The 20,407-nt window shown below is 43.6% G+C and overlaps 2 protein-coding genes across 2 annotated transcripts in view; both read left to right on the top strand.

Moving 5' to 3' along the window:
* Positions 1-16,779, top strand: part of rasgrf1 (Ras protein specific guanine nucleotide releasing factor 1) — a 32,596-nt gene extending 15,817 nt beyond the window's left edge. Inside the window, exons 17-27 of the mRNA XM_046350978.1 lie at positions 7,998-8,174; positions 8,352-8,458; positions 8,688-8,800; positions 10,767-10,827; positions 11,002-11,105; positions 13,202-13,286; positions 13,416-13,613; positions 13,870-13,949; positions 14,078-14,195; positions 14,297-14,365; positions 14,537-16,779. Of these exons, the coding sequence (XP_046206934.1) occupies positions 7,998-8,174; positions 8,352-8,458; positions 8,688-8,800; positions 10,767-10,827; positions 11,002-11,105; positions 13,202-13,286; positions 13,416-13,613; positions 13,870-13,949; positions 14,078-14,195; positions 14,297-14,365; positions 14,537-14,629 (1,205 nt within the window). The 3' untranslated portion in view covers positions 14,630-16,779. The remainder of the gene's footprint in view (positions 1-7,997; positions 8,175-8,351; positions 8,459-8,687; positions 8,801-10,766; positions 10,828-11,001; positions 11,106-13,201; positions 13,287-13,415; positions 13,614-13,869; positions 13,950-14,077; positions 14,196-14,296; positions 14,366-14,536) is intronic.
* Positions 16,780-16,957: 178 nt separating this feature from the next.
* Positions 16,958-20,280, top strand: ctsh (cathepsin H). The gene is made up of 12 exons (XM_046351010.1): positions 16,958-17,111; positions 17,303-17,334; positions 17,725-17,830; positions 18,046-18,116; positions 18,200-18,304; positions 18,435-18,521; positions 18,736-18,791; positions 18,906-18,987; positions 19,083-19,151; positions 19,235-19,341; positions 19,583-19,708; positions 19,813-20,280. The coding sequence occupies exons 1-12, from the start codon at positions 17,042-17,044 to the stop codon at positions 19,886-19,888; spliced, it is 987 nt and encodes a 328-aa protein (XP_046206966.1). The 5' UTR covers positions 16,958-17,041; the 3' UTR covers positions 19,889-20,280.
* The last annotated feature ends 127 nt before the right edge of the window (positions 20,281-20,407 follow it).

Raw genomic sequence — 20,407 nt, forward strand, 5'->3', positions numbered from 1 at the left:
CCAGGCAGTGATGCAACCAGTAAGGATGCTCTCGATTGTGCAGCTGTAGAACCTTTTGAGGATCTGAGGACCCATGGCAAATATTTTCATTCTCCTGAGGGGATTTAGGTGTTGTCGTGCCCTCTTCACGATTGTCTTGATGTGTTTGGACCATGATAGTTTGTTGGTGATGTGGACACCAAGGAACTTAAAGCCCTCAACCTGCTCGAAGCCCTCAATTTGAGGGAGAGGTTGTTGTCCTGGCACCACACTGACAGGTCTCTGACCTCCTCCCTATAGGCTGTCTCATCGTTGTTGGTGACCAGGCCTACCATTGTTGTGTCGTCTGCAAACTTAATGACGGTGTTGGAGTCATGCTTGGCCACGCAGTCATGGGTAGACAGGGAGTACAGGAGGGGACTAAGCATGCACCTCTGAGGGGCCCCCGTGTTGAGGATCAGTGTGGCAGATGTGTTGTTGCCTACCCTCACCACCTGGGGGCAGCCTGTCAGGAAGTCCAGGATCCAGTTGCAGAGGAAGGTGTTTAGTCCCAGGGTCCTTAGCTGAGTGATGAGCTTTGAGGGCACTATGTTGATGAACGTATTATAGTCCATGAACAGCAGTCTCATGTTCCTTTTGTTCAGGTGGGAAAGGGCAGTGTGGAGTGCAATACAGATTGCGTCATCTGTGGATCTGTTGGGGCTGTATGAGAATTGGAATGGGTCTAGGGTTTCTGGGATGATGGTGTTGATGTGAGACATGACCAGCCTTTCAAAGCACTTCATGGCTACATATGTGAGTGCTATGGTGGTCCCTGGGCACAGGGACTATGGTGGTCTGCTTGGAACATATAGGTATTATAGACTCGGTCAGGGAGAGGTTGAAAATGTCAGTGAAGACACTTTCCAGTTGGTCAGCGCATGCTCTGAGCACACATCCTGGTAATCCGTCAGGCCCTGCGGCCTTGTGAATGTTGACCTGTTTAAAGTTCTTACTCACATTGGCGACAGAGAGCTTGATCACACAGTCGTCCGGAACAACTTGTGCTCTCATGCATGCTTCATTGTTTCTTGCATAGAAGTGATTTAGCTTGACTGGTAGGCTTGTGTCACTGGGCAGCTCGGCTTCCCTTTGTAATCTGTAAGAGTTTGCAAGCCCTGCCATATCCGACAAGCGTCTGAGCCGGTGTAGTAAGATTCAATCTTCATCCTGTATTAACGCTTTGCCTGTTACATGGTTCATAGTGAGATTTCTTATAAGCGTCTAGCCTTTAGCTCAGTGCAGATGTTGCCTGTAATCCATGGCTTCTAGTACGTACGAACACTGTGGGGACAATGTCATTGATATATTTATTAATGAAGCCGATTACTCATGTGGTATACTCCTCAATGCCATCGGATGAATCCCGGAACATATTCCAGTCTGTGCTAGCAAAGCGGTCATGTAGCTTAGTATCTGCGTCATCTGACCACTTCCATATTGAGCGAGTCACTGGTACTTCCTGCTCTAGTTTTTGCTTGTAAGCAGGAATCAGGAGGATAGAGTTATGGTCAGATTTGCTAAATGCAGGGCGAGGGAGAGCTTTGTACAGGTCTCTGTGTGTGGAGTAAAGGTGGTCTAGAGTTTTTTCCCCTCTGGTTGCACATGTGACATGCTGATAGATATTAGGTAAAACAGATTTAAGTTTTCCTACATTAAAGTCCCCCGGCCACAAGGAGCGGCACTTCTGCATTGGTTTGTAGTGGGAAATAGACAGCTGCAAAAATATAGATGAAAACTCTCTCGTTAAAAAGTGAGGTTTACAGCTTATCATGAGGTACTCTACCTCATGGCCAGCAAAACCTTGAGGCTTCCTTAATATTAGAGATTGCGCACCAGCTGTTATTTACATATAGACACAGACCACCACCCCTCGTCTTACCGGAGGTAGCTGTTCTGTCTTGCCCATGCACTGAAAACCCAGCCAACTGTATATTATCCATGTCGTCGTTCAGCAATGACTCTGTGAGACATAAGATATCAGTTTTTAATGCCCCTTTGGTAGGATAGTCTCGAATGGAGCTTATCTAGTTCATTTTCCAATGATTGCACGTTAGCCAATAGGACGGATGGTAGAGGCGGGTTACCTACTCGCTGACAAATTCTCAAGGCACCCAGATCTGCGGCTCCTGTATCAGGGTCTGCTCTTCATGTGAATGACTGGGATTTGGTTCTGGGAGCCGCAGTAAATCCTTTGCATCTGACTCAAAAAAGGTGAGTAATCACTGTTCTGATATCCAGAAGCTCTTTTTGGTCATAAGACAGTGGCAGAAACATTATGTACAAAATAAGTTACAAACATGAAAAAACAATATTAGCACAATTGGTATGGAGCCTATAAAACTTCAGCCATCCCCTCCGGTCTAAGGCTCTACCTGTGCAGAGCACATGCCCCTTCCATTCGCCAAAGTGCTTTTTTTGGGTTGTGGTATAATTCCACCACAAAAGTTTTCGTATACCTTTGTTGTTCAGAACCCACTGCCCTCAAGTCGTCAAGTTTGCCACCACTCACACCGTCCGTTGGTTGAGTCTTGAACCAGAATCTGTCTTTACAGGACATGTTGAATATGACAATTCTCTTTCAAGCCCAGGAAGCCATTCACCAACTTTTCCAGCTTAATGTCAAAATACAGTCAGTACTTACCAACTGTAGTTTCACTGAGCAGCTATTGCTGCTATTCTGGCATGCACTTGAAAAAAAAGTTGAAGTTACAGGCAACCGAAAAATTGCCTTTAAGTACTCTACCCTGCACCGTAGATACTGCTGCCCTAGGTCCATAGTCATTGAACACTGATGTTTACATACCGTTTCAACCACATCATATGTACACTGAATTTTTTTTATTTTTACTTACAGTTAAGGAAATCAGTCGATTGGAATTAATTGGTCTCACGATCACACAGGTGAAGAAGCCGGATGTGGAGGTCCACACACATTGTATTTTATTGTATTTGTGTATTGTTGTTACGTATACACAGGGAGTCACGAAGCAGTTGCCAAACGTTTAAAAATCAACATTACAAAAATACAAAACAGGAGAAGCATACTGAACGTAACCAAAACTGCCTAAAGACTCTATGAAGGGAGAGTCTATGTGTGCAATGTAGGTTGCCAGGACCGGTGGTTAGTAGACTGGTGACATCGACCGCCAGAGAGAGCAGTACCCCCGAGAGCACTCCTCAGGACCATACCCTTCCCAGTCCACCAAGTACTGGAGCCGACCCCCACGACGTCAGGAGTCCAGAAGGGACATAACAGCGTAGGTGGGTGTCCCCTCGATGTACAGGGGAGGGAGGGGTGTCACTGGAGATGGCAGCAGCCAAGAACCACCAGCCTGAGGGAAACATGAAAGGAGGGTGAGATCTGGTAGTTGGTAGGGAGTTCTAAATGATAGGTTACCTCAATGACCCTCCGGAGGACTTTGATGGGCCCCACAAACTGGGGTCTCAGCTTCCACCAGGGCAGGTAGAGCGGGAAGTTTCTGGTTGAGAGCAAGATGTGATCACCAGGATGGAACACGGGAGCCTCACTGGTCCTGATGCCAGAACCATTCATCCACTGAAGGGGCCTCTGTCTGGCTTGGAGTCCACAGAGTCAGGGTCGACTGACATCCCAGGACACACTGGAAGGGAGTCAGCCCGTTGGAGGAGTGACGAAGTGAGCATATTCCGCCCAGGGAAGTAACCGGACCCACTCCACCTGCCGGTCCTGGCAGTGTTTCCTTAGGAACCTCCCTAGCTCCTTGTTGGTCTTTTCCACCTGCCCGTTAGACTGAGGTCGATACCCAGGCTGACCGTGGCCCCCAGCTTCTCCATAAAAACTTTCCAGACACGCGACATGAATTGTAGACCACGGTTGGAAATGTTGTCCTCCGGAAAGTCATAGTGCCGGAAAACCTGCTGGACTAGTGCCTCGGTGACATGGAGAGTGTTAGGTAGACCAGAGAGGGATAAAACAGGATTTAGAGAATCTGTCAACAACCAGAATAGTGGTAAAACCCATCGGAAAGGAGATACGTTAAAGAGTCTATGGACAGATGTGACCAAGGCTGCTGAAGCACAGGAAGGTGAAGTAGTTTCCCTGCTGGAGCATGCTGGGAACATTTAAATTGAGTACATGACTTGACATAGTGGGTGACGTCCTGCGCCAAAGTGAGTCACCAGTATTTATTGGAAAGCGATTGGGTGGTGCGGGTGATATCTGGCTGTCCATAGGAGAGGGATGTGTGCCCAGATCAACAGCCAATCTCTCACCAACGTGGGGACATAGATGCCATCTGGAGATGCCCTCCCTCTCCAGACCCTGGCAGATATTCACATCTATGTCCCAAAACACAGGGCCAACGATACGGGAGGATCGATTGATGGGCTGGAGGACACTCACAGGGCCCTCCACCAATGTGGAACCACAGGGTGCGGGAAAGCAGGTGCTCTGGTGATTGTCATCTTTGACCAAGACATGGTTGGGTTATGAAGTTGGAGCCACAAGAGGCCGAGAAGGACTTTGTGTACAGGTCAACGATGAGTGATGAGGAAGGGAAGGCTTTCCTTGTGCTTGGGTCCCACGGTGAGGGTGAGTGGTGCTGTGGCGTGCGTAATTATGCCGGATCCCAATGGATGCATATCCAGTACTTGGAAAGGAAAGGCGAGTGGGTATGAAGTTAGGTTCAGGGAGGAGGCGAGGGCCTGGTCGATAAAGTTCCCCATGGCACCGGAGTCCACTAGAGCTGTAGAAACAACCCTTGAGGGACAGCCAGCAAAATGGGAACCAGAAAGGGTTTGGCGGAGAATGATAATTGAATACTCACGCCTACCCTGGGAGACAGAAGGTCATGGGGCTGTTCTAGTGGACCCCAGCCTGGAAAGTGCTGGACACCACTGAAGCTGGTGCCCCCTCCTAGCCGCAATGGGAACAGAGCATCAGCTGTCTCCGGTGATGCCATTCTGCTGCGGGGATGTGTGGCCCGTACCTCCATGGGTTCATGTACAGGTGAAGTGATCTGTGAGCTGCTCTGACAGCTGGTGCTTAAAGCTAGTGAGGGAGATGGGAGTCTCCAGCTTCAGAGATTTTTGCAATTTGTTCCAGTCATGCAGAGAACAGGCAGCAGAGAACTGGAAGGAAAGACGACCAAAGGAGGAATTGGCTTTGGGGGTGACCAGTGAGATATACCTGCTGGAGCGCGTGCTACGAGTGGGTGCTGCTATGGTGACCAGTGAGCTGAGATAATGCGGGGCTTTACCAAGCAGAGACTTGTAGATAACCTGTAGCCAGTGGGTTTGGCGATGAGTATGAAGCGAGGGCGAACCAACGAGAGAGTACAGGTCGCAATGGTGGGTAGTGTATGGGGCTTTGGTGACAAAACGGATGGCACTGTGATAGATTGCATCCAATTTGTTGAGTAGAGTGTTGGAGGCTATTTTATAGATGACATCACCAAAGTGGAGGATCGGTAGGATGGTCAGTTTTACGAGGGTATGTTTGGCAACATGAGTGAAAAATGCTTTGTTGCTGTCAGGACCCGGTTATGAACCCGGATCTCCGGAGTGAGAAACAGTCACTTAACCAACTGAGCCACGAATAGTCGGCAGAACCCAGAAGATGAAGCAGACACAGCAGTACTTGAGACGGTGTATTTAATTAAGTAAAAAGTGAAGTTCTTCAGGAAAACATGTAACTCCACAACCTCAAAAGGAATTCCACAAGAACAAAGGTAATCCTCCAAGACAAAAAAGGTAAATCCACAAGGTGGAAGGTATAGCACAAAAAGCCTCAAAAGATACTCAAAAACAAACAAACAAGAACAAAAAACAGAATTCCACAAGAGAGTCCACCGGGATCAATAGTCTCTAGAGATGTTTAAACCAGGTGATGTCATCGCATATGTAGGAGGTGGAACAACATGGTTGGTTAAGGCATATTGAGCAGGGCTAGAGGCTCTACAGTGAAATAAGACAGTAATCACTAACCAGGACAGTAATGGACGAGGCATATTGATATTAGAGAGAAGCATGTGTAGCCAAGTGAACATATGGGTCCAGTGAGTGGTTGGGCTGACTGGGGACACGGCGATTCAGACAGTTAGCAGGCCGATGCTAACAAGCTAATAGTTAGTAGGCCGGGGCTAAACAAGCTAGCAGTTAGCAGGCCGGGTTAGCAAGCAAGCAGTTAGCAGGGGCTAGCAGTTACAGACCGGGCCGGCAAGCTAGCAGTTAGTAGACCGGGGCAAGCTAGCAGTTAGCAGGCCGGGGCCGGCAAGCTAGCAGTTAGTAGACCGGGTCAAGCTAGTAGTTAGCAGGCCGGGTTAGCAACCAAGCAGTTAGCAGGGGCTAGCAGTTAGCATACCGGGTTAGCAAGCAAGAAGTTAGCAGGGGCTAGCAGTTAGCAGACCGGGTAGGCAAGCTAGCAGTTAGCAGACCGGGGCCGGCAAACTAGCAATTAGCACACCGGGTTAGCAAGCAAGCAGATAGCAGGGGCTAGCAAGTTAGCCTTTGGGGGACGTTGCGATGGGGGTAAGTCTGTTTTTGCCTCTTCGTCGATAGACCAGTCGTGGAATTAGTAGGGATTCCAAGTAGCTCTAGGTAGCTAGCAGGCCTATCTGGTTAGCAGAATGGGCCTTCAGTGGGCGTCGAGCCTGAGGGGCCTGTTGGAGTCCTCGGGCAGATTATGTCGGTATTCCAGTCGTAGGGGATCTGCGGGGTGCCGTGCCCCGTACCGACTGTAGAAGGGGTCCAGATATTGTAGCCCAGGAGTATGCTTCTGCGGTAGCACAGGAGCCCTGACCAGGCTAGCTTCAAGCTAATTGGTGCTTGCTCTGGGATGGAAAGTTGGGAAGATCCAGATGAAAATGTTCAGTTTGCGGTAGGAATCCGGGGATAAAAATAATAGGTCCGTTATGCTCTGGTTCGTCACGATGTTCGAACTGGCGAGAGCTTTCCGAGCTGAAGGTTAGCTGATGACCGCTGGCAATGGTTTGCTGACTGATAGCTGGTAGTTGGCTGGCTTGCTTCAGTTGAGGGATTCCAGATCCGAAGTAAATATAAATACTTTAAGAAAAAAGCAGATCCACACCACATTGGGTGAGGCGGGTTGCAGAGGAGTATTTAGAAGCAAAATATTTTAAAAGATGTAAAACAATATATACAAGGGACACGACAGGACAAAGACGTCTGACTGCTACGCCATCTTGGATTGATGATTGATAGTTGAAGACCGCCATTAACTTATCATAGGAACCCAGCTCCTCCTCTTCCCAGACGACCGTACCAATGTGTACCAAGTCAAAGGTGAACAGAAATCTGACATCATTTACATTAACAGGACTCAGATCAGGTTTATATAATTCATCATAAAGCTCAACTGATTTGATTAGTTCATTAATCACACAGTAATGTCTGTATATTGTCAGTCAGTGTGCAGACAGTGTGATGAGAAACCAGTCAATTTCTCCATTATGCTGATATTGGTGGCTATATATAGCTACACCCATCTTGAATATCATAGCCTCATGTAAGGTCTCTATGCTCTACTACGGGATAGAATGTGGTGCTCTTGGGTTGCTGCCCTCTACTGGAGACAAAATAAATGAACAAATCTGTCCTGTTACACAATATGAATTACACAGCCAAAATAGATCATGCGTTTTGGGGTAAGATCCATTAAGTTGCTAAGCGTCGTCAACAACCTCTTAAATCTCAGTGAGCAGGTTATAGTTGCATCTATTTCCCTCCGGTTCCTATTGAAGTAGTAGTGAGAGACCAATTAAGAGCATTCATTTGATGCAGCTGACACTTTAATGGATATTTTTTGTGGCTGTCCTACTGCAGTCATAATGTCAGCAGTTCTGTTTTATGATCTCTCCATTTTATACCTACATTACTTTATTGTAAAGGTATCACACTGCATCAATCAAGTTCACTAAAATGAATCTCATGGCATTTTACAGCCAGTATAACTGTCTCCATATTGTATCTCCCTGTAGAATTCTCCCTGTTTTCCTACAATAATGGCACGGTGATGTCATCGTGCCGCCCTGAGATGGACAACAACAATCGCAGTGCCCTCTCTGCAGCCTCCGCCTTCGCCATTGCCACGGCAGGAGCCAATGAGGGCACGCCCACCAAGGAAAAGTACCGCCGCATGTCCCTGGCTAGCACAGGTACACAGCGTATTAAACATCAGTTTTGTCCACAATGGAACAATTTGTGTACACCACATTTTCAAACGCATGAACTCTTCAATGTTGTTTTTGTTCTCAAGAGAGAGAAAAAAATCTATATGTCATTAAAAATGTAGGTGTGATATTTACATGGCATATTTGATCCATTTTCCCCAGGGTTCCCAACAGACCAGAGGAATGGGGACAAAGAGTTTGTAATCCGAAGGGCTGCAACCAACAGAGTCCTGAATGTTCTGAGGCACTGGGTGTCAAAACACTCTCAGGTAAGTCTTCCAGATACATAGTCATTACTTCTAAGGTCAAATAGTGTCCAGGTTTCCAATCAGTTAACGTGTGTGTGTGTGTGTGTGTGTGTGTGTGTGTGTGTGTGTGTGTGTGTGTGTGTGTGTGTGTGTGTGTGTGTGTGTGTGTGTGTGTGTGTGTGTGTGTGTGTGTGTGTGTGTGTGTGTGTGTGTGTGTGTGTGTGTGTGTGTGTGTGTGGTGACCTCCAAGGACTTTGAGAGTAACACTGAGCTGAAGCTGAAGGTGATAGCCTTCCTGGAGGAAGTTATGCATGACCCGGAGCTGCTGACACAGGAGAGGAAAGCAGCCGCCAACATCATCAGGTACCTACCGGCACTACCGCCTCCTCAGGTTATGAGGCGAAATCTGGACCCTTACATATCAGCTGGGCTAGACAGTCTGGACCCTCTCTTTCTAAAATTATCTGCCGAAATTGTTGCAACCCCTATTACTAGCCTGTGCAACCTCTCTTTCGTATCATCTGAGATTCCCAAAGAATGGAAAGCTGCCACGGTCATCCCCCTCTTCAAAGGGGGAGACACTCTAGACCCAAACTGCTACAGACATATCTATTCTACCCTGCCTTTCTAAGGTCTTTGAAAGCCAAGTTAACAAACAGATTACTGACCATTTCGAATCTCACCGTACCTTCTCCGCTATGCAATCTGGTTTCAGAGCTGGTCATGGGTGCACGTCAGCCACGCTCAGGGTCCTAAACGATATCATAACCGCCATCTATAAGATACATAACTGTGCAGCCGTATTCATCGACCTGGCTAAGGCTTTCGACTCTGTCAATCACCAAATTATTATTGGCAGATTCAACAGCCTGGGTTTCTTAAATTATTGCCTCGCTTGGTTCACCAACTACTTCTCCAGTAGAGTTCAGTATGTCAAATCGGAGGACTCTTCTCTGTATACATCAATCATGTCGCTCTCGCTCCTGGTGATTCTTTGATCCACCTCTACGCAGACGACACCATTCTGTATACCTCTGGCCCTTCGTTGGACACTGCTAACTAACCTCCAGATGAGCTGCAATGCCATACAACTCTCTTTCCGTGGCCTCCAACTGCTCTTAAATGCAACTAAAATTAAATGCATGATCTTCAACCAATCGCTGCCCGCACATGTCCGCCCGTCCAGCATCACTACTCTGGACGGTTCTGACAACTACAAATACCTAGGTGTTTGGTTAGACTGTAAACTCTCCTTCCAGACTCACATTAAGCATCTCCAATCCAAAATCAAATGTAGAATTGGCTTCCTATTTCACAACAAAGCATCCTTCACTCATGCTGCCAAACATACCCTCGTAAAACTGACCATCCTACCAATTATCGACTTCGGCGAAGTAATTTACAAAATAGCCTCCAACACTCTACTCAACAAATTGGATGCAGTCTATCACAGTGCCATCCGTTTTGTCACCAAAGCCCAATATACTACCTACCACTGCGACCTGTATGCTCTCGTTGGCTGGCCCTCGCTTCATACTCGTCGCCAAACCCACTGGCTCCAGGTCATCTACAAGTCTCTGCTAGGTAAAGCCCCGCTTTATCTCAGCTCACTGGTCACCATAGCAGCACTCACCCGTAGCACGCGCTCCAGCAGGTATATCTCACTGGTCACCCCCAAAGCCAATTCTTCCTTTGGCCGCCTCTCCTTCCAGTTCTCTGCTGCCAATGACTGGAACGAACTGCAAAAATCTCTGAAGCTAGAGACTCTTTCGTCCCTCACTAGCTTTAAGCACTAGCTGTCAGAGAAGCTCACAGATCACTGCATCTGCCCATAGCTCATCTGTAAATAGCTCATCCAATCTACCTCATCCCCATACTGTATTTATTTATCTTGCTCCTTTGCACCCCAGTATCTCAACTTGCACATTCATCTTCTGCACATCCTACCATTCCAGTGTTTAATTGCTATATTGTAATTACTTCGCCACCCTGGTCTATTTATTGCCTTACCTCTCTTATCCTACCTCATTTGCACATGCTGTATATAGATTTTTGTACTGTATTATTGATTGTATGTTTGTTTATTCCATGTGTAACTCTGTGTTGTATGTGTCAAACTGCTTTGCTTTATCTTGGCCAGTTGCAAATGAGAACTTGTTCTCAACTAGCCTACCTGGTTAAAGGTGAAATAAAAAATGTAATTAATTATGGACACACTCTGTTATTATTGAATACATGGGCTCTCGCTTCTATAGGGCTTCTATGTACAGAGTAAAGAGAAACACGTACATTATAAATACATACTTGACTCTGTTGTATGGTCTATTAGGACCCTGACACAGGAGGACCCAGGTGACAATCAGATCAGCCTGGAGGAGGTGACACAGCTGGTAAGTGGGATGACTGCACGTGTAAATGGCAGTTGAGTCAAAGGAGGACAATCTTTCCTTGACATACATTATGTATGTTAAGTATGTGTCTCAGGAATTTTTGAATATAGTGAAGTAGTTTTCATACCTCATGTCTTGGGAATGGTTACCGGTGATGCTCTGTGTGTGTGCTAGGCGTCAGTAGGAAAGGCGGAAGCGTTTGAGAGCCATTCTGCCCTGGAGATAGCAGAGCAGCTCACCCTACTGGACCACCTGGTCTTTAAGGTCATCCCATATGAGTGAGTGACACTGAGTGACACAGCTGATGATACACACACACACACATAACAGTGCATTCGGAAAGTATTCAGTGTTACAGCCTTATTCTAAAATATATTAAATTGTTTTTTTTTGTCTTCAGTCTACAGATAATACCCCATAATGACAAAGCAAATACAGGTTTTTAGAAAATGTAGCAAATTATTGAAATATTACATTTACATAAATATTCAGACCCTTTACTCAGTACTTTGTTGAAGCACCTTTGGTAGTGATTACAGCCTCTGGGTCTTCTTGGGTATGACGCTACAAGCTTGGCACACCTGTATTTGGGGAGTTTCTTCTCTGCAGAGTTTCTTCTGGGTTTCTCTCATTCTTCTCTGCAGATCCTCTAAAGCTATGTCAGGTTAGATGGGGAGCATCGCTGCACAGTTATTTTCAGGTCTCTCCAGAGATGTTCGATCAGGTTCAAGACCGGGCTATGGCTGTGCCAATTAAGGACATTCAGAGACTTGTCCCGAAGCCACTCCAGCATTGTCTTGGCTGTGTGTGCTTGGGGTTGTTGTCCTGGTCGAAGGTGACCATTGCCCCAGTCCTGAGTGCTCTGGAGCAGGTTTTCATCAAGGATCTCTCTGTACTTTGCTCTGTTCATCTTTCCCTCGATCCTGACCAGTCTCCCATTCCCAACTGCTGAAAAACATCCCCACAGCATGATGCTGCCACCACCATGCTTTACCATGCCAGGTTTCCTCTAGATGTGACGCTTGACATTCGGGCCAAAGAGTTCAATCTTGGTGGCTTCCTGAGTGGCTCAGTGGTCTAAGGCACTGCATCACAGTGCTAGCTGTGCCGCTAGAGATTCCGGGTTTGAGTCCAGGCTCTGTCGCAGCCGGGAGACCCATGGGGCAGTGCACAATTGGCCCATCGTCGTCTGGGTTAGGGGAGGGTTTGGCCGGCAGGGATGTCCTTGTCCAATCGTGCAGGCCGGGCGCAGTGCATGCTGACAGGGTTGCCAGGTGTACGGTGTTTCCTCTGACACATTGGTGCAGCTGGCTTCCGGGTTAAGTGGGTATTGTGTCAAGAAGCAGTGCGGTTGGTTTGTGTTTTGGAGGACGAACGGCTCTCGACCGTCGCCTCTCCCGAGTCCGTACGGGAGTTGCAGCCATGAGACAAGATTGTAACTACCAATTGGATACCAAAAAATTGGGGAGGAAAAAGGGCTAAACAATAAATAAAAAATCTTATTTCTCATGGTCTGAGAGTCTTTAGGTGCTTTTTGGCAACACTCGTGTGCCTTTTACTGGCTTCCATCTGGCCATTCTACCATAAAGGCCTGATTTGTGGAGTGCTGCAGAGATTGGATGTCCTTCTGGAAGGTCCTCCCATCTCCATAGAGGGACTCTGGAGCTATGTCAGAGTGACCATCGGGTTCTTGATCACCTCCCTGACAAAGGCCCTTCTCCCCTGATTGCTCCGTTTTGACCTGGGAGACAGCTCTCAGTCTTGGTGGTACCAAAATTCTTACATTTAAGAATGATGGAGACCACTGTGTTCTTGGGGACCTTCAATGCTGCAGAATTATTTTGGAACCATTCCCCAGATCTTTGCCTCGGCACAATCCTGTCTCGGAGCTCTACGGGCAATTCCTTTGAACTCATGGCTTAGTTTTTGCTCTGACATGCACTGTCAGCTGTGGGACCTTTTATATAGACAGATGTGTGCCGTTCCAAATAATGTCCAATCAATTGAATTTACAGGAGGTGGACTCCAATCAAGTTGTAGAAACATCTCAAACAATGGAAACAGGATGCACTGGATCTCAATTTCGAGTCTCATAGCAAAGGGTCTGAATACTTTAGTAAATAAGTCATGTTTTTTTATTTGTAATAAGTGGTTTGTTTTGTCATTATGAGGCATTGTGTGTGGATTGATGAGGAACATGTTTTATTTAATTACATTTAGAATAAGGTTGTAACGTAACAAAAAGTCAAGGGCTCTGCATACTTTCCGAATGCACTATACAATATGGGACACACAGTGATTTTTAAACAACAACTATGCTGTGTTAATGAGAATAAATTGTTTTTCTACTTGATCTTCCAATATTGTTTTACAGAGAGTTCTTTGGTCAAGGCTGGATGAAGAATGACAAGAATGAAAGGACACCATATATCATGAAAACAACAAAGCATTTCAATGATGTATGCAGCCAACAACTCCCATCTCCCAACATAGTACCACTGTACATTTTCACTTTTCATTACAGTGTGTGGCTTTGGTTGTTATACATTAGGAACATGGCTATTCCTTGTCTGTTTTGCCTCTGTTAGATCAGTAACCTGATTGCCACTGAGATCCTGCGTTGTGACGATGTGACCACACGGGTGGCGGTGATGGAGAAGTGGGTGGCGGTGGCGGACATCTGCCGCTGTCTCCATAACTACAATGCTGTGCTGGAGATCACCTCCTCCCTCAACCGCAGCTCTGTGTTCCGTCTCAAGAAGACCTGGCTCAAAGTGTCCAAGCAGGTGGCCACATTTCCCACTACACACACCCAGCTCACTGAGGGCTCATAGCCTGGTCCTAGTAATATTATTACACATTTTATCATTGCACTAGGACTTCAATACACTATTATAAACAGCTTGTTATGACACCTCAGACCTCCATGAATCATTATTGCTTATTACAGATTACACATCACTTAAACTATGTTGATTATACTGTACCTGGGTGTTTTCCAAAATAATATTATTTTAAACAGTATTTTATTTTATCCCTCAGACTAAAACCGTAATTGACAAGCTGCAGAAGTTGGTTTCGTCAGAGGGAAGGTTCAAAAACCTAAGAGAGGCTTTAAAGAAGTGAGTGTTTCTGCTGGTTGTTCTAATAACTACAAAAGCCAATGTGTATCAGACAATGATGCTGGCCATTCAGGCAGTGGATCGATCAAAGTATTGTCAAATTGGTGACATCCTACTCTTCCTTCTAGCTGTGACCCTCCCTGTGTACCATACCTGGGGATGTACCTCACTGATCTGGCTTTCATTGAGGAGGGGACGCCCAATTACACTGAGGACAAATTAGTCAACTTCTCAAAGATGAGGATGGTCAGCGGTCTCTGCTATGTGTAATGTTACAGAGATATTAATGTATTCTATGGCTTTGTATACAGGGCTTCTGTTCTCTCTCTCTCTCTCCCTCTCTACAGATTTCCCATATCATCAGAGAAATTAGACAATTCCAGCAAACAGCATACAAGATTGATCATCAGCCAATGGTAAACTTTTAAAGCTCTTTCATGCTAACTTGTTTTATATTGTACATATAGAGAAACAAAATAAAATAGCAATGGCCATGAGGGAAATCCTGAGTGTTCATATTTGTCACATCGTATAGATTATCGTAGTTGTAGCTAACCTGCTGAAACTGTATATTTGTCCTGGTCTAGGCAGCACAGTATTTGCTGGACAACAGTTCTGTTCTGGATGAAGAAAGCCTGTATGAAGCCTCTCTCAGAATTGAGCCTAAAGTCAACAACTGAAGAGGATGACAGTTTCCCAAAGTGTACGCTCTGTTGAAGAACTATGTCGTAGACATAAACAATAACTGGTGTTAAGTCATGTTTAACATGTTTGCTCTGATACGTGTATTGTTTTTAGAAGTCTTATGTACAAATGTTAATTTAATCGTCACGTTGTTGAAATATTTCATTTTCCTCTGCAACAAGGACCATTTCACTGGGCTTACTAGGGTGATAACTAAAGTCACAATGATCTTGTATAATGGTATGTCCTTTGTAACTAATTAAACTGATTGACATCTTTTCATACTGTCGACTTTGCACTTCCTGTAAGCACACATGCTGCCAGGATCATATTGTACAAAGATTGTTCTCTTTACTCAAATAGATATGTGTTTATCTGCAACTGATGTAGCATTGTAAAAATCAAACCAGGTAAAACATTCACATTTTCTTACCCCAAATCGATGTGGCTAAACCAATGAGTGTTCCTTGAATTGTTCTATCAATTCCGCCTCAACTCTGCTTTGTTGATTTGCTTCCGCTTCTTTTATCTATCAACATTTGAGTCATCCTGTCACAGTTGTGACCGAGATGTGAAAGCCACTAGCACCACAGAGCTTTGTCTTGTCATCATGAATGATTCTTACAAGAAACACCTGCTCTTAGAAGTGACTGATTTGCAGCACAGTACTGACTCTGCTCTGAAAATAAATAACTCATAAGGGCATGTTCACACCACAAGCTTTAATCTAAGAACCAGCAAAGTCTGGTTTGTTTTGAAAACAATTTGAAGTCCTGTGTGAAAACAACCTACTGTAACCTAGAAGATGATTAATAATATTTGTAGCTTTATTTCATTACTGTTGCATGTTTCACTGTAACAGGCGGTTAAATCAAATTCCATGCTATATATTTTCAAAAGTAATTCAAGTCTAGTAGCCATGATTTCATTTTTGTTTTGCAGAATAAGATCTATTAATCCATGTCATTTGAAGGGACAGTAATAAGCCAGTGTACCTTATATATCCAATACAAGTGTACTTCCAGTTTGACAATGATTAGTTTGTGGTGACATCTTGTTTCACTATGACTCACTGGGCACAGTCGTCAATTCAATGTATATTCCACATTGGTTCAACAGAATTTCATTGAAACTAAATGGTAACAATGTGGATTCAACCAGTATGTACCCAGTGGGGAGTTTGGGGAGGATTATGTTAACCATTTTGCTGCTATTCTTGGAGCATGCCATTGTATATGTAGCTGTTTCCCTTTTTTTTAAACCACATGTTCGTTTGCTTTCAACGAACATTTTAAAGAAATAAAGCAAAACCCTTAAATTGTAGTATTTTTAGGCTTTGATATTTGTGTACAGTGCAAGGTTGTTCCGCTATTATACTGTATAATTCAAAGACAATCTATGTCCTTTTGCTGTTCCAGTGATTGTGGAACGTGACTGTATATCACTCTGTTAAATGCATTGTTAAGAGTATGATAAAAGTAAGTGAATGAGTTACTCCGCCTGCAGCATTCAAAGGGTATTTTTGTAGTATTAGTATAAGGGAAGGCGATACATTAACACAGGGAAGTATTTTGTACTTTGTTGTTAATTCACCTGCTGAAATGTATTCTGTACAGTTTGTATATGCAGCCCTGCATATTTCTTAATGTGGAACAGTGTCAAGTACAAGCATTGTATCCCAAGCTTTAACACAAAATGCTACAACAATTGTGATTTTGAAACCATGACTTAGAGGTAGAAGACAACTTCAAAGTGTTTTGCATATACTGTAATCCTGTCTATAATCATTCTCTTAGCAGGAATATGGTAATGTAGTGCTTATTCTGTGAATATTTGTATGTATTTTTACCATGTACAGTCTAGAAACATTAAAAGCTCATGTGGCAGGCATGCAACACTGTATCAGACAACATTAAAACAATATATATACTTATATATACTGTATACACTTATGCGTGCACATACTCTTATAAATGAAATATTAACAAACGTTTTGCTGTTAGCAATACCCAGTGGTATGAGAATTATCTTTCAACCCTTATGTTTATTTCCACGGCTTGAGAAATATTTCCAGTTTTATAAAAATACAAAAAATATGTATGTTTCCTGATTACCTCTTGCTAATAAATCTATTCTATCTCAGGGGCATTGTTGTCTCAAGTGTGTTTGTGGAGAAAACAATTATATTTTTCTCTCTGCCACCTCTATCACACACAAACACACACACACTGCAGCAACTTTATTTGAATTTTTATTTATGTATAATAAAAGTTCAGCGTATATTTCGTCACCTTTTGCACTGTCACGGGAAAGTCGGGAAGTGATCAAACCTCGTGACTTTCGGTTAGTTCATTCACTGCTCTCACTGTTTGTTGCAGGAAGAGAACAGCTTTACCAAACTTTGAAGTATGAAGATCTTGGTTTTGTTGATATTTGCCGTATACTCTGTTACTTCTTTATATCCGTTTTCCGAGGAGGGTAAGTTGCAATTGAATCTGTTTTAGGCTATGTTGAATCGAAATTATACCAAATTTGCGTTTTCAAATGAATAATGTCAATTGATTTATCAACATCACATTTGTGACCAGAACGACTGATAGAATAATGGCTTTTAGCCTATTGATTTTAACAATCTCAAATCAAATGTCCCTTGTCTGTTTTCTTTACAGGCGAATATGACTTTAAGTTATGGATGTCACAGGTAAGTTCGATTTGGCACGAAACCAGGTACTTGCCAACAATAAAAGGAAGTTGTTTTCTGTTTTTTCTTCTTCATATCTGTCTGCAAAAAGTATTGTTTGAAAATAATAAATATTGGAGAATATTTTCATCATACTAAGCCCTATAGATAGAATACATTTTATTTTAAACTGCAATAGTGTGTATGGAATTACTGATAAGCTAGGCAACTAGACAGATAGAAGAGTGTCTTATCATTGTAAATAAGAATTTGTTCTTAACTGACTTGCCTAGTTAAATAAAGGTTAAATACAAAATATCTAATGCATTTTGAAATGCACTGTATCTACATTTAAAAAAATGGTAAAATCACTGTGACCTGAATTGAGATGTTACTGTGTCATCCATGTAGTACAGCAAGGTGTATGAGATGGAGGAGTACTACCACAGACTTCAGATCTTCATTGAGAACAAGAGGAGGATTGACGATCACAATGAAGGAAATCACAAGTTCACAAGTATGAATAACTGCATGATGCTTGTTTTTTTTCAGATGTTAGAATTGTCCACATCCTTTGAGTATGATCAGTGGAGGCTGCATAATAATAGCTAATGGAATGGTATAAAACACATGGAAGCCGTTACCACGAGCCCATTCTCCCCAATTAAGGTGCCACCAACCTCCTGTGTGGCATATTAATTCTGTCTTCTGACATGTGACCTTTTTACCTAGTGGGACTGAATCAGTTCTCTGACCTGACGTTTGCTGAATTCAGAAAATCTTTCCTCTTGACTGAGCCCCAGGTATTTATATTCCTGTTATGTATACTTCTCTTGAATTTTTTACTTGAAAAACAAATGTAAATCTTTCTTTCTGTCATTCTTAGAACTGTTCTGCCACTAAAGGGAGTCATGTGAGCAGCAATGGACCATATCCAGAGTCGGTCGACTGGAGAAAGAAGGGGCACTATGTCACAGCCGTGAAGAACCAGGTATCCTAACACATACAGTATAGGATGCACTTTCTAATGACATAAATCATGCATTATCTGGCAAGGTAAAGATGCTTATGTGGAAGACCACTGTATGTGCTGAAGGTAGATTTTGATTTGTGGTGTTCAGGGGCCCTGTGGTAGCTGCTGGACCTTTTCCACTACAGGCTGTTTGGAGTCAGTCACAGCAATCGCAACAGGGAAACTCCTACAACTGGTGAGATACTTATCTACTTCTCTATTCTAAAAAATTAAGTGGGGAGGAAAGTTGGCCTCCTTTTGCTGAGGCAATTCAATACAATTTTTACAATTGTGTTTAAGGCTAGTAGTCGTAATACATTTAGGAATTGATTTAAATTCTTGTCCTATTTCTGATCTTGAATGATGAAAAGTATATTTTATCCAACTGCTGCTGCCTTTATATTGTTCAGTCAGAGCAGCAACTAGTGGACTGTGCTCAGGCCTTCAACAACCACGGCTGTAATGGGTGAGTGTCACCACTCGTGAAACACGTTTCTTTGTAATATATATTCCCCCCTATTCTTGGTCTTACTGGACACTTAGATTCTTACTGAGGCTCTGAAAAAAATGTATCTTTTAGCGGACTCCCCAGTCAAGCATTTGAGTACATCAAGTATAACAAGGGAATCATGACAGAGGAGGACTATCCATACACTGCACATGTATGTAAACAGCCATTCCATCTTTATAACTACAGTACTAGCACTTCAAACGGTGACGATATATTAACATCATTAATGTTGGAATCATTTTGAAGGATGACACTTGCAAGTTCAAGACTGAGTTGGCTGCTGCTTTTGTTAAGGATGTAGTCAACATAACAAAGGTAAGTAGATGCAAATTACTCTGGATTATCTGGTGCATTGACTACCCAGGTAGTCAGCTAATTGTGTATTTATTACATTGCAGTATGATGAAATGGGTATGCTGGATGCAGTGGCCAGATTCAACCCTGTCAGCCTTGCCTATGAGGTGACCTCTGATTTCATGCATTATGATGGTGGTGTGTACACCAGGTAAGAATGACTCTGCTATTTTGTTAAACCTAGAATATGGATCATATCTGTGCTTTAAGAGCTATGTTGCATATTTTCCAATAAGCACAGTTAAAAACAGGACTCACAGCTGTAGCCTACCTACCATACAACCAGCATCAGAAAGCAATACAAATAAATATGTAGATTGTGCATGACTTCTTCTTTCTATAAAATAGGAATCATGGCCTTGCATTCTGCATCTTCACTTCTCTTATTGTAGCATGGAGTGTCACAACACCACAGACACAGTGAATCATGCAGTGCTGGCTGTGGGGTATGGTGAGGAGAAGGGCACACCCTACTGGATAGTGAAGAACTCCTGGGGAAGCAGCTGGGGAATGAAAGGGTAAGACTTCAATGACAAAAGTAGAATAACATTGTGAACAGTATGGGCCCAATGTTATGTAACAGATCAGTGTTATGATACAGTATGTTGTGCTGTTTTCACAGCTATTTCTTCATTGAGCGTGGGAAAAACATGTGTGGACTGGCTGGCTGCTCATCTTATCCCCTTCCTATGCTGTGAATGTTGAATTCTGCACGCATTGGGGGCAAGAGTAGAAAAAAGGGACATGGAGCCAAAGATTTCATTATCAGTTAAACTTTTAAATCAATGATATGGTTTGATTTTTATGTTTGCTCACCACCTCAGGGAGTCTGATTATATACTGGGAGAAACACTCCCCACTGTACATCTACTGTTTTTAATCAGGATTAGACTATTGTGCTGACATGAAGATTGTTATGATTTTAATCATGTGAAATTGTTTTGTTTTTTTAACTGATTTCATGTTTGTGAACAAAGTTTCTTGATTTCTCTGTCACAATTTGATGAGCGACACATTTCGAATTCAGATAAGACTGTGATGATGCCGTTTATATAGTCCAGAGTAAAAAAATAAATAACCAGGTAGTTTGGCTTCTGGATGCTGATTTCCTAAAAGCCATGGTATATCAGACCATATACCACAGGTATGCAAAAACATTTATTTGTACATTGGTAACCAGTTTATAATAGCAATAAGGCACCTCTGGGGTTTGTGGT

This window comes from Oncorhynchus gorbuscha, linkage group LG01 (genome assembly GCF_021184085.1).
Source record: "Oncorhynchus gorbuscha isolate QuinsamMale2020 ecotype Even-year linkage group LG01, OgorEven_v1.0, whole genome shotgun sequence".
NCBI classification, from domain to species: Eukaryota; Metazoa; Chordata; class Actinopteri; order Salmoniformes; family Salmonidae; genus Oncorhynchus; species Oncorhynchus gorbuscha.

What these genes read in the sequence shown, in the direction of transcription:
- ctsh (XM_046351010.1), top strand. Translation starts at nt 17,042, where the DNA reads ATGAAGATCTTGGTTTTGTTGATATTTGCCGTATACTCTGTTACTTCT. An exon ending in AGGAAATCACAAGTTCACAA is followed by an intron (nt 17,831 to 18,045) that starts GTATGAATAACT and finishes CTTTTTACCTAG; the next exon opens with TGGGACTGAATCAGTTCTCT. An exon ending in AGCAGCTGGGGAATGAAAGG is followed by an intron (nt 19,709 to 19,812) that starts GTAAGACTTCAA and finishes CTGTTTTCACAG; the next exon opens with CTATTTCTTCATTGAGCGTG.